At 35.6% G+C, this 12985-nt stretch overlaps 1 protein-coding gene across 4 annotated transcripts in view; it reads right to left on the bottom strand.

Annotated features, from left to right (window-relative positions):
- The window catches only part of GABRA4 (gamma-aminobutyric acid type A receptor alpha4 subunit), a 46005-nt gene that overhangs the window by 21303 nt on the left and 11717 nt on the right, over positions 1–12985 (bottom strand). For 2 of the 4 annotated variants that reach the window (XM_004936058.5, XM_046941223.1), the window contains 5 exons: positions 11835–12115; positions 11650–11732; positions 9781–9924; positions 8377–8529; positions 3430–3689 (listed from right to left, as the gene is read on the bottom strand). In XM_004936058.5, the coding sequence (XP_004936115.1) occupies positions 3430–3689; positions 8377–8529; positions 9781–9924; positions 11650–11732; positions 11835–12115 (921 nt within the window). The remainder of the gene's footprint in view (positions 1–3429; positions 3690–8376; positions 8530–9780; positions 9925–11649; positions 11733–11834; positions 12116–12985) is intronic. The other 2 variants (XM_420724.8, XM_040700260.2) reach the window with 1 other exon arrangement.

Below are 12985 nucleotides of genomic sequence, written 5' to 3'. Positions count from 1 at the left end.
GTGGAAGCTATTATACGTTCCTATCAACAGTAATAAGAAAAATGAGAACACTGCTGATAAACTCATGAGGTACACACATCACACCAGTATGCATGCTCCAAGGAAGGACAGGAGTATGCATCTATGAGAGTGAAGAACCTGACCCTCAAGTTCCTTCAATAAATGCTATTTGGACAACATAAGATGACATTTATAACATTTAACTGCTTTCAGAAAACAGGAAGTTTGGGAATTACAATCTCCTTGAAATCAACTCTGAAGAAATTATTCCATTCAAAAAGTTTGCTCAAGACTGACCTGTTTTTTTCAAGTTTCACACTCTTGAAACAAACAGCTGAGTTTGAAGCTCACGCTAACAGTGTTTAGAAGCCTATTTTTGAAGAATATTTTTCAGTAACATTTTTCATCTCCAAAATTGGGTAGGTCTTTAAAAATAAACTTCATAGGAATACAGGGAAAAGGAAACAGTGCACAAGCATAAAAATAGACTCAGGAGTCCAATAACAAACTATAAATCATTCATTTCCATCACACGCTGACTTGCAACATCATTTCTGCTTTTAGTAAAGAAAGGAGTTCAAAATGCTTTGGGACAGGTTCATTCCTTCCAACCTAAAAGCAATTAAATTTGGTCCCAAGACAATGAAATCCCAGGAGGCAATGGTGTAAATCAGTTTTCCCTTGATCTCTAGCAATTGTGCTAACAACAGAATTTCTAGCATGGTAGTGTCAATATCGTACAGGCTTTTTTAAAAAACAAACAAAAAAAAACATCAGCTGGCTTAAGAAATCAGATTCTATAATTTAACTATGGAGACAGAATGTCTAGCATTTACCTTGAGAAATAATGTTTAGACTTTACATGCTATAGGCTACCATCCTGCATTCTTTGTGTACCACAAATTTGCAGTGAAGCAGGGATTTTAACATCTGGAAATCCAACACTGATTAGACAGTATACACAGAGAAAAATTAGATTCATGAGACATAAGATCCAAGATAATCCTTTTAGGCCTAGAACTAAAATATTAAGGAGAAAGAGTGTTTCACACATCAGGTTGAAAAGCAAAGTATCAGTCGCATTAGCTTCTAAAGACTGTTCTGTGAAGTAGGACACATGGACAGAAATCATCACGTAGTCATTGAAGGCACTGCCTGATAGCTAAGTCTTTTTAACACAACTGTGGGCTCATTCTCTGCATCTCGCACAGAAAAGCAAAGACAAGTTTTAACATAGGCATGATTAGAGAAAACACAATAACAGTGCAAATAATATTATTATCACTGTCATCCAAATTCACAGCATTCATATATAAAACTTCCAAATGATAGATTGCTCAATTGAGTGTTTTCTTGACTACCAAATCTGTCACCAGATTACCAAATCTACCTCAGATATATAAATTTCACAGAATAGAACTGCTACCCCTCAAGCTGCCTAGCTTTAAAGTTGGATGGATCTGTGTGGACTGTTGCTGCTGCTGAGGGGTTTTGTTAGTTTTAAAAGAGCTTATCCAAAACATTTGTGTAAATCGTTAACTACAAGTCCAATACACAGGAATTCTGACCATGAATCACAAGTAGTATTTTAAACCTCTGCTATTGCTACCCGAGAAGACTACTAACTTTTTCCTTTGGATTTAATTAATTTTATAAATACATCTAGTATCATCTGTTATAATGCCATTTATTTTTCTACAAAACCTGACTATGTCCTAAACAAATACTTATTAACACTACTCAGAGTGTCTGAGATACTATATTAAACAGTATGCTATGTAGCCAGATAAACTAGCGGCACTAATACCTCTATGCACAAGAGGAACCACATGCTGCTATAAACATATTTTTTCTTATTCCTGTCTCTTGCTAGCAGCAAACAGAGTGACATGTAATAAACTCCTCAGAAACACATCTATCCTTTTAAGATGAACTGGGAGCTAGCAGAACAACTTAGCCAGAAGATTGAAAACTGCAATGATGTATGATAGAAGAGCTAAGAAGAAAAATGGAAGTGGGTGGACAGCAACTGAGGAGTGATATCACATGGATTGGGTGGGAAAGCAAAAAGAGCAAATGAATAAGGAAAGAAACAAATGAAACGTGGAAAAATACAGAAGACAAAATTGCCAAGAGTTCATCTAAAACAGTAGTTCTTAAATCATGGCTCAGTAAAAGGAAATTACAAAACTAGTCTGACAGGAAGAGTGAATTATGATGCTGCTGTCAGTGTCATACTTCTTGAGTGATGTTGTCAGGAGAGCCAGTCATAACTGAGAGTTACTGGCCTACCATATGGCAAATGCAAGTGTGGAATGACTTTGTTAGCTGTGTGTCTGATGAACAGGAGAAGGAATGCAGCAGCTAGCGAGGAAAGGGGAACCAAAAAAAGGGAGCTCAACTGGAAGCAAGATCATGCCCTTGTTAACTGGTCCACACACTGAGGTAACTACCACATAAGTCTCACAACCTCAAGCACAATGAAAGCTGAAAAGCATTTTGTTAAAGAGCCCCAAATTCTTTTCAGGAGCTGAGGTGAGTTCCTGTGCAGATACGTAGGTAACATAAAAATGACGTCTATGGTACGCACAAATGTTTCATCCAGTGTTCTTTAAAAGCTTCCTGAAATTGTAACTGATTAAGAAAGAAAATTCTACACAGGTGACACGTGCAATGAACGGAGAATAGTGATAGTTGGGGAAATTCTCTGAGGTATAATTGCAATGCTTTAGCATATTTAAATTCATTTAAAAATTAATCATAGAAGATAACATGTTGTCTATATGATCTGTATTATCTTGTCTGTGTTATCAGTCCAAGCATAATCAATACATAAAGGAAAAGAAAGCTTCCTAAAGATATCCATTCTAACCGACCCTCACCAAAACACAACAAAATACAGAAGAGATAGCAGGTATGGCCAGACATAACCTCCTCATCTAATCTCTAATACTGCAGGTAAAAAATCTAAATTATACAGGATTTTTTCACTGAATATGGTGTAGCACTACTCTCACATAATACTGATTTATACTTCATGTAGGAGAGAAACTTGTCTGCCAGACACTTATAACAACTCTGGATCCAGATTCTGAAGAATGAGCTGAACATTTTTTTTCTGATTGCCCTGTAGAGAGAACTGCATGCCTCCAGGGTAGCGGTACCAGAGGGAATGTGAAACAGACTCTTCTGTTTCACAGTTCTGAGCAGGAGGTGCAAGTCTGGTGGGTTGGGCCAGGATGCTGAAGACCAGCTGAGACTAATGTCAAGAGCTTTATTCGCTGTCTCCTCTACGAGGGACAGGAAGATGCTGAAATGGCAAGGGAAGATTTTGGGCTCAGAGGGAAAAGTTAAAGGCCTGTTTTTGTTGAGAAATGCTACAAAAAGAGAAAGAAAAATGGAAAATATTCATATAAACTAAAAACGTACCGTGTGTGTCTCTTCTGTACATTTTTCTCTTTGTATTGGAGCAACTGGAAATTCAAGGAGGGATTTTACAGTCTTCCTTTTGGCTCTTTCCATTTGAATATTAGTAAAATAGTTGACAGCAGCAAACTCGATAAGAGCAGAAAACACAAAGGCAAAGCAGACTGCTATGAACCAGTCCATGGCAGTAGCATATGATACTTTTGGCAGTGAGTGTCTTGCACTGATGCTCAGCGTCGTCATTGTCAACACTGTGGTTATTCCTTCAAAGAAACAAAACAAAAGCACTGCTGAATGCAAGTAAATCAGAGAGAGAATATGAAAGTAAACAAACAGCTTCAAACAAAGATTTTAATATCACCTAGGAGTGATTTAATCCCTTTCCATCTCTGACTGTAAAACCCATTATTATGAATGAAAAAGCAGTTACACTGAAAAATATTATAACAGAAGTCACTCCAGGGAACGTGACACTCAATCTTGACATGAAATGGAACAAAATAAATCTCCTATTCAGTTAAAAAATATATTACCACAAATTAAAGTAATAATACCAGAGATTTTCACATTTAAATCAACACAGGAAATACAGTATAGAATAATCCACATCCACGTTTTTCCAGCACTGCAAAATAACGTACTAACACTATTGCCATAAGAGCAAGACCCAGGTGTTGCCATCAGACAGTGCACCCTGTGTTTGCTCGATAAGACAATCTTAAGAACTTCTGAGATCCTACACTCAGCAATCCACTCCTCATAAAAATGAACTGCTGTGTAACACAGGAAAGAAATTACTGACAGATGGAATAAAGACAACTCATTTCTCTGTTAGATTAAGAAAATGGAGGAAAGCCTTTCTATGCATCTTATGAATACTGCATTAGATTTAAGTCATAATAACCACCACTAATGAGCAGTAGTTATACAGACACAACAGGTAACCAGTTTTTAAAAGAGCCATGCCTTCATTAGATCATCTACAGTTCACATGCAGAAAAGGTGGAAGCCTTCAAAAGATATATTTTATGTCAAATTTTGTAGAATTTCCTACAACAAATAATTTTCTAAACATTTGAATGTAATTAAGTTGTTTAAGTGGGGTATATTTTGCTCTTGAGACTGCAAGAAAAGCATGATTTTTCCTTTAATACTTTTGGAAAGCTACCTATTACTCTGATCACACTCAATCCAGATGCCACTAAAACACAGCAAATTTTTTTGATGCCAAGGAAAACTCAAATATTACGTTAACAACTCTGTTAATTAGTAAGTCATAACCTTATCTTTTAAATCCTTCTGCTACTAGTCGAGCGATTAAATCTAATTAGGATTTCATCTTCTGAAAGAACAACTTCAATTAAAGTATGCATGAACACTGAGCTCACAATATGACCACTTCATGGTGACACTTCAAGTGCAAACACTAGCTATACAAAAACGAAGTATGATTTTTTTCTCTCATCCAAACTATTCCAAGAATAGTTAAAATATAAATAATCCTATGTCTCCCAAATACAAACTGCCATGTACAGGGTGAACATTGCTCAAGTGCTACCACAATAATCTCAAGGAAGATTGACAACAAGTGCATACATCTTCACTTTTATGAAAACAACACTGTACTCATACTAATTCAAGATTAAACGTATATACAGAAAACAACTCAAAATAATTGGTAGTCTGTCTTCAGACAGGACCTTCACACACACCATTTCCTAAATAGGCATATCTCATTGAGGTAACTTAGCAAGAAAATACCTTCACCTAGACACTGTCATACAGAAAACAGGACAAAATTAAGCCAGACTCTCCTATTAGAGTTTTTGTTGCTGTTCCTAGCTTGTTTTTTAAAGACAAAGAAGCAGTGTCTAGTTCGTAAAAGCTCAAACAGCATTTCAGAGCAAACTCAGCAGGATCAAAAACACAGACGCGAGAGCTCACAAAACCTTCTTCAGTGGGAAGGTGTTGAAAAAAAAAAACACACCACTAAAAATGTTTAATTCTGAGAAAAAAATTATGGGAAGTCATTTTATCCTGGAAGAGAAACATCCCTGTTTACCCTATCCTTCCTGATTCTACTTTTGTTCTCTTCAAACAAATAGTTTGTCTGAATTGTGTGTTAAAAAGACATTTATTTAACAGATTTAAGAATAGAATGAAATTACTTGAATGACCAATGAATGATTCACCAGATATATGGAGCAGAGGGCAGGCTGCGCCGGTATTACACTGTTTATTAGCCCAGTCTTCCTCAGTTTTTTTCCTATTAAACCATTCCTCTGAGAGACTTGCAGTTGCCACTACAGCTGTTCCTAGATATGTGCCAAGGGCAGGAAATTAAGTTCTGATAAAAATGTGTGCATGTGTATGTATGTATTTGTGTGTACACACACACACGCACACGTTCTTACCAGAACTTAATTTCCTGGCCTTGCGTGTGTGTGTAGGTATGTATGTATGTATATACAGATGAACTGTAACTATCCACAGCAAAATACTTGCAAACTTCTGATCAGAAAGGCACATAACTGTGAAAAAAAAATATATTAAGAATATTTTACTATTAAAAATATTTTAAAAACCTGATTGGAAAAGAAATTTCTCTCTCTTTCTCACTTTAACATCGCTCTTCTACAATCATCAGATTCACACGTCTACAGCTCTGACTGGGGTACCTTAGAAAGTTTTATTAAACTCTTATACTTTAAAATTTCAGCACCAGAGCATGAAGTCTTTAAAAAGTATAAGCCACTACTTTACACATAATTGCACAAACAAGCCTGGCTAATGTACAATAAACCAATGCAATGTCCTCACATCTCCCAACTCATCTATGCCTTCTCTGGCTCACTTGCAGCACTGCTACTATGCCCTAGTACTTTGCACTATGGCGGTCTCAAGATTCACAAAAGAACCTGAAGGACATATGCTGCAGTTCCATGTGTACTTTATTGGACCACTCAGTACTCAAACGCTAAAACTAGGAGAGAACTGTGCTATATAGTCATGATTAAATCAAATGACTTAACACAGACACATTACTAGAATTTAGTTGCATGCCCAATCCCCCCTCATTTTATTTTATTTTATTTTAAATATGGACAAGAGACAGCAAAAGGTCACACTATTTGTGAAAAAGCGTCCTCGAAGACAGCTCCCAGCAAGCAACCCTCATATCAGGGAAACACAGAAAAAGCAGTTCACCAGCAAGATAAACTGTTCAGGCATCATACAAGGGGTTTGTAAGCAAGAGACTAAGCATGTATTCTATTCAAGTGGCATACTAGAGCTACTTAAAAAGACAGATGTTCTCTGAATGCTATCTCCCAGCCACACACTGTTAACTTGTTAAACATTCAGAATATATTGCAAAACCAAATTATGTCTTTGTTCCATGTGAAAAGCATTCATAGTGCATCATGTTCAAAATCTTTTCTATAGTAACAGACATCTTGACAGGCGGAAACTCCCTAGATTGTTCCTTGTGTGTCCTTCCTCTGTTATCTTTGCCAAGTTCTCTCCAATCATGCACTGTCCAATGGAAAGATCATTTGTTTAGCCTCTTCTGACAGTTCCTCTGGAAAGTGAGTATCAGAGCAGATATTCTGCCTTCATTTCTACCTCTTGCCTGCAAAATTTCTATCTTCTCTTAAAATTACCTTTAGAAAACAGGGTCCTTTTTGGCATTTGTTAGAAAACTTTAAAAAAGTACTTATAGCCATACTGTAAGACATTTTCTTTCAAAGGCATATTAGAAACTAAATGTAACTTAGTGGATGTCCAGACTTTATTATTATTTGTTCCCAGTTTCTTATATGGATATACTGACACATATTTCTTCTACTGCTGTGTAAGTTGTGCATTTTCATTATCACGTTTTGTCTACAAATACAGATTCTACTTTTCCAGTTTATGGCTATACTTCATTTAAAAAGTACCGTTATTCAACACTACTAGAAAGACATGAGAAACAACATACTTGTTTGCTGGATATATTGCTCTTATAACGAATGATTAATCTTGCCTAATTTGTGTTACCGAACAGCATTCAGACTTAACTTACATGTTTGGGTGAGCCATCATGTAGAAACATTAATTCTTGTCACTCTTTCCAGCATCTAACTATAGCAAAGCTTTCTTGTAGAATATTCTTTTCTTGATTAGCCTGGCTTTCTACTTGAGTATATTATAAAGTCAAGACATTGCTCTATGAAGACTGCTTTTAAAAATGTTTTTGTCTTATTCCTTTGTTAGGAACCATACATTTCCATTTCATTCCTTTAATTACTTACACTTTGTCTTCCACTGAATCTTAAAATTTTTATTTTCAGTGTTTACTGTAGCATCACTTTTAAACTGTATTTTGATGAGATCACTTTTAATATCTTGCAATCATTTTTCTTTATTAATTCATTTTCATAATGGCAATAGTAGATAGGAGAGAAGATCACTAAACGTGAAATTACATCTAAGCCTTACCCATTGCAAGCTTCCACTGATGACATAGATATATAGATATCTTCATCTCACACATTCTCAATCAAGTTATTTTAAAAGGATTTTAGAAAGCATGCATTCAAGTATTGCACTACTGCTCACTGAAGGATAAGATCGGTCTGTATACAGACTAAGGACTAGACTGGATTACCTCAGGCCAGGTCTTCCCAGCCTGCTACCCCAAGCACCCCAAATCCTCACCAATGTACACCCACTTGCCACAGGCAACCAGGTTATGCTTCTGGATAAATATTCCAAACTTATTCTGATTCCAAGGTCTCACAAACTACTTTCTTTATACATTGATAGTAACAATTCTTCTGAGTTTACCTTATGTCCTTGCATCCGCACTAATACAGAGGCAGTATACCTGTGACCTTAAAAGGCCTATTCTAGAGAAAATAATAAAATGAGAAATCACGATAAAAAGTGAAAAATTGAAATAATTACCAAATACAGTTCTAGCTGGTACAGATTCCTTATTTATCCAAAATGAAACTTGAGAAAGGATCACAGTCATAATGCATGGGATATACGTCTGAATCATAAAATAACCCATTTTCCGTCTGAGGTGGAAATATACTGTCATAACAATATATTCACCTAAAAAAAAAAAAAGAAATATTTAAAAAGTATTTTTCTGACTACACGATTTTTTTTTTTATGTCAGAGATTAACTGTTCTAGACTATCAACTAGGATTCTTTAAGATTCACACAACTTAACATACTTAACATGTATAGAAAGAAAGGCATATCATGAGACAAGAACAAAGGTGAGTTTTAAACAAAAAATGTTGGAAATATAAGGTCCTTATAGTGTCATTCTTAAAATGCTATCTAAAATGTTATAAATGTATACCTAAGTCTGGATCACTTTTTGTAGTGCAAGTATGATTTAAAAATTCTTTTGGCATCTGCTAAAGAGAATAGTCTAGGTTTATATGTCAGCACCACTATGACAATGAGATAAATGCAAAAGTCATTAACAATAATTAAAATTAGTGTAAGTTTAGATGAAGTATCATTACTCATTAAACAAAACAATGACATTTTCAGCACAAATGGAGTAAACCATCTAAATGGTTAAGAAGAATTTTGTAGGGACAGTAGGGAAACCAGGTCATTAATTTCTACAGTACTGCAAAATACTCTTTTATCATTAAGAAAAGTATCCACAAAGCAAATATATGTGTTATACTGCTCTATTTAATCGTGACCATCTTACAATACCCAAATTTGCTGATGTTTAGAAAATGATTCCAATTTTTAAAAATATTTTGGGAGTATGCTTGCTTATCAGCAAACTGTTCATAAGTGATACTTCACTCATTTAGGATGCCCATAGCTGCCATTTGCGCTGTAAGAAATAAGGCAAATCAGCAGAAGTATCTATCGTGACTAAGGCATTTGTGCCTATGCTTATCTGACTAGAGGGTTTTTAATGGTTTTAATAACCCATTCTGTATGCTCTACTTTTATCCTGAGCTGTTTGTACTACCAAACAAAGGAAGTCTTTTGCACATAATGTGGTTACAGTGCTGAGAAATTACTTCCTCACCCAGGCATCCTCTTGACTCTTCAAACTGCATTTTAAGCAGTGATTAAATACTCATTTTGTCCCTTGGAGTAATGATCTGATTCTAGCTTTCTGAAAGACCTTTGCAATCTACAGTAATGAATCTGCAAATGTAAATCTGAAGGACAGAAATCTAATTCAGATCTACACTCTCAGCTCCTAACATATAGTCTATGACATCCAGTAAAATGCCTTACATAAAAGAAAGAAAAAAAGCCTAGAGTAGTATTACAGGGTTAGTTTGACTCCATTTGTCTCTTACTGATGAGATTCCTACCTGTAATAGATTTAATGGTTTCACTGGATACCGTATGCCCTAGCAGGTCATACTGAACTAAACTGGAAGACTCCTCAGGAACTTCCACTGACTTCTCAGGTCCTTTTGTCCAGGTATAAATCATTTCACTCTTTGGATATGCATCTACAACACAGCACCAGTTTGCATAAATAGGAAACAACTTCCCATACCTTACTAATGTCCCCCCCCAAACCTACCAAAATCAAACAGTAAGACTCACAGTAACAACTTTAGAAGACAGCCTCCACGTTACCCCCAAAAAATAAATTGGAGCTAAGGTAGTATATCAAGCATTATACACAAATTAACTTCATATTTGAATGTGAAGTCTAAACACTACTTCTTTCTACATCAGCCCTTAGTAAACACAGGCAGGTTATCTTTAAGTTATTTTAGAAATTTCTATCCAAAATGTTAACATTACAATATACTGATATCTAAAAATAGCATGATAAGGAGGATATATTTTGGAAATGATGTGCACATTTCTTTACATGAAATAATGATTAGACTAAAAGCAGAAATTTAATTTTTTCTGCCAGAAACCAGAGGTCAGTAAAAGATTCAAAGCAGCCCAGAAATAAGCACACCCAAAGAAATATTGTAACATTTAATACAAAAGACATCACTCAGGGCTAGCATTCAATCCTTACGCAGTCCAAACTCCTGTTAAAATTAAATAAAACCAGTCTTGCATTTGAAATTGCTACTTCAAGTTTCACTGAAAAATATACCAGATCAGTGTCAAACACAATTTCTACTGATTTATGATTCTGCCTTAAGAAATATGCCAGTGGAGAAGTCCCCACTATTGAAGCTTCTGTAGTGCACATCTGATACCAAAGCCAGTTCTAGCAGGACCTTGTTTCTAACCTCACTATAACTGGGAAGAAAAGCCCTATCAGAGAAGCATCCTTAATGTTCCCCTTTTGCTTGGCTATCGAGCTGTATAACTTAAATGTATAAGCTAAGAGAATAAGCAGCTTTCAGTAACCTCTAACCTCAGAATTCAGGGGTCAAGGAAAACAGATTACTGTCCAGCCACTGACAACATCCCAGTGAAAAGCAGAAGCCAGTGACCAAGGAGGCTTAGAAGAGTGACAGGACAGAAAATGAAGTACATCAATCATACCCATGTGGTCGCAGCAATCTCTGTAGTGGATTAAAATCAGGGACTCATTATTACCCTCCTCTGTTGCATGTAATATGTTCCAAAACATTACTTCTAGCAAAAAGTCAACTATAGGATTTTGGATGACCTCCACACTTCAAAGCAGAAAAAGACAGTCATCTGCACTGCACTGAGACTTCTCTCACCAGTCTAAAAACTATCTAGCCTGTAGCTGTCATGCAGACTCCCTTTATAGGCCAGGAGATAGGACATAGGACAAACAAAGATCAGATCTTCGCACTTAACATAAAACCTATCTCAGAATGTGAGCCTGACTCCACTGACCGTAAAGAAAGCCAAATAACCGGCTTTCCCAGGCACCTTTTACCTGACTGCAGTAAGCTGAGATGTATCCCACCCTCTTCTGCAGAGTATCTCCCACTTCACTGAGTGTTCAATTCATCCCTAGGAACCAAGATAAACTATATACTTCAAACAACAGCATAGCCAGCAGAACAATGGGTTTAAAACAGTGTCTGAACCACTGTCCACTTTTCAGTTCTCTGAATGGGTTTAATTTTTCAGGTCCTAAATAAAATTCCCCGAGGAACTTAACAGGAGTTTTGTCTGCATATGGATTGCATATCACAACTAATCAAAAAATTCAGTAGTTTCTCAAAATCTACTTCTACTATTTAAATTCTGTAGTTACAAGAAATTTCATAATTGTAACTTACAACTCCCAAATTTGAGAGGACAAGCATGACCATCCATGGGAAAATCCACTAATCTCATGGGACACTCTGCACTTATTGTAAGCCTATAATGGAACAAATTAAATAGTCTCTGGTTGCCATTTTGTCTAGGCAGCATAACTTTTGCATACAGTAATTGCAAGAAACTGAAAAAACAAGCTAGATACCTCATTGTATACAGGATAGTGCCATTCCTCATTATTCTGAAGAGTTTATTTGGGGCCGTCATGTTATGTGCAACAGACTTTTTCCCATTCCTGAAGAAAGTGTCAGGAGTCCACACCTTCGAGACCATCAAGTTGTTAAGTCTTAAAATTTCAATAGGGCCATCATATTTTAATCTTTTGTCTACCCATGTCTGACGGAAGAAGACATCCATTGTATACTCCTGTATTTTGCAGAAAAATTGCAGAAAAATAAAGATCACATTTGCTTGTATAAGTGTTTCCTGTAAAAAAAAAAGAGAAAGAAAAAGAAAAAAGAAAAAAAAAAAGAAAAAGAAAAAAAAAATCCCTCAGGAGCAAATATATTAGTAGTAAAGAAAATGCTAAGTCCACTACAAAAACGTATTTTCACCAATTAAATAGTGTTGTGTACTCCTTAATAACTTAATTCCCCACATTAGTCATATCAATAAATTGATACTCGTGTTTAATCATTAAGGAATAATTAATTTAATTAGATTGCAGGAAGCAGGCAGTTTAATTTGTAGTCAAGCATATAACTGGAAACAAAATGATCTGTGACAACAAATGTCAACAAACTTTTAAAGAAAAGATAGCCAGCACTGAAAAAAAAATAATTAAATAGATAAACTAAAATATTAGGACAAATGATTACTTCCACTTCAAAGCCAAAAAAGGAAAATTTAACTTCAACTGATCAAAAGTTAACTTTTTAAATGGAGGAGAGCTAAACACTTCCTTTGACATGTCCACAAAACACAAATAATGAATTATACATTAACTTGCAAAAATGCACATTTATTCTTAACTACATAGCTATTCCATTCAGTTCCTCAGAAAAGTCATTCCATTGCTCCAAAGGAAACATGTAAACTGCAGAACTGCAGACACATCATGAGGAATCACATGCAAATTAATTGACAAAGGAATGCATTTCTCATCTTGGGAAGTTAAAGCATGTTAAAACATTTTAAAACAATTACAAAAACAATTACATGGCATTGGAAAAGGTAGCACAGGAAGCTTCAGTCCTTTGTAACTTAAAGCTGCATCTTTGTGTTAAGCCAAATAACGCTTTTAGACTTCATTTCAAACCCTTCTGCATATTATTACTTGTATGGTCATATCTATCC

The sequence above is a fragment of the Gallus gallus genome, chromosome 4, assembly GCF_016699485.2.
Source record: "Gallus gallus isolate bGalGal1 chromosome 4, bGalGal1.mat.broiler.GRCg7b, whole genome shotgun sequence".
NCBI classification, from domain to species: Eukaryota; Metazoa; Chordata; class Aves; order Galliformes; family Phasianidae; genus Gallus; species Gallus gallus.
Note: the sequence above shows the minus strand (reverse complement) of the source record. Positions and strands in the feature narration are given on the sequence as shown.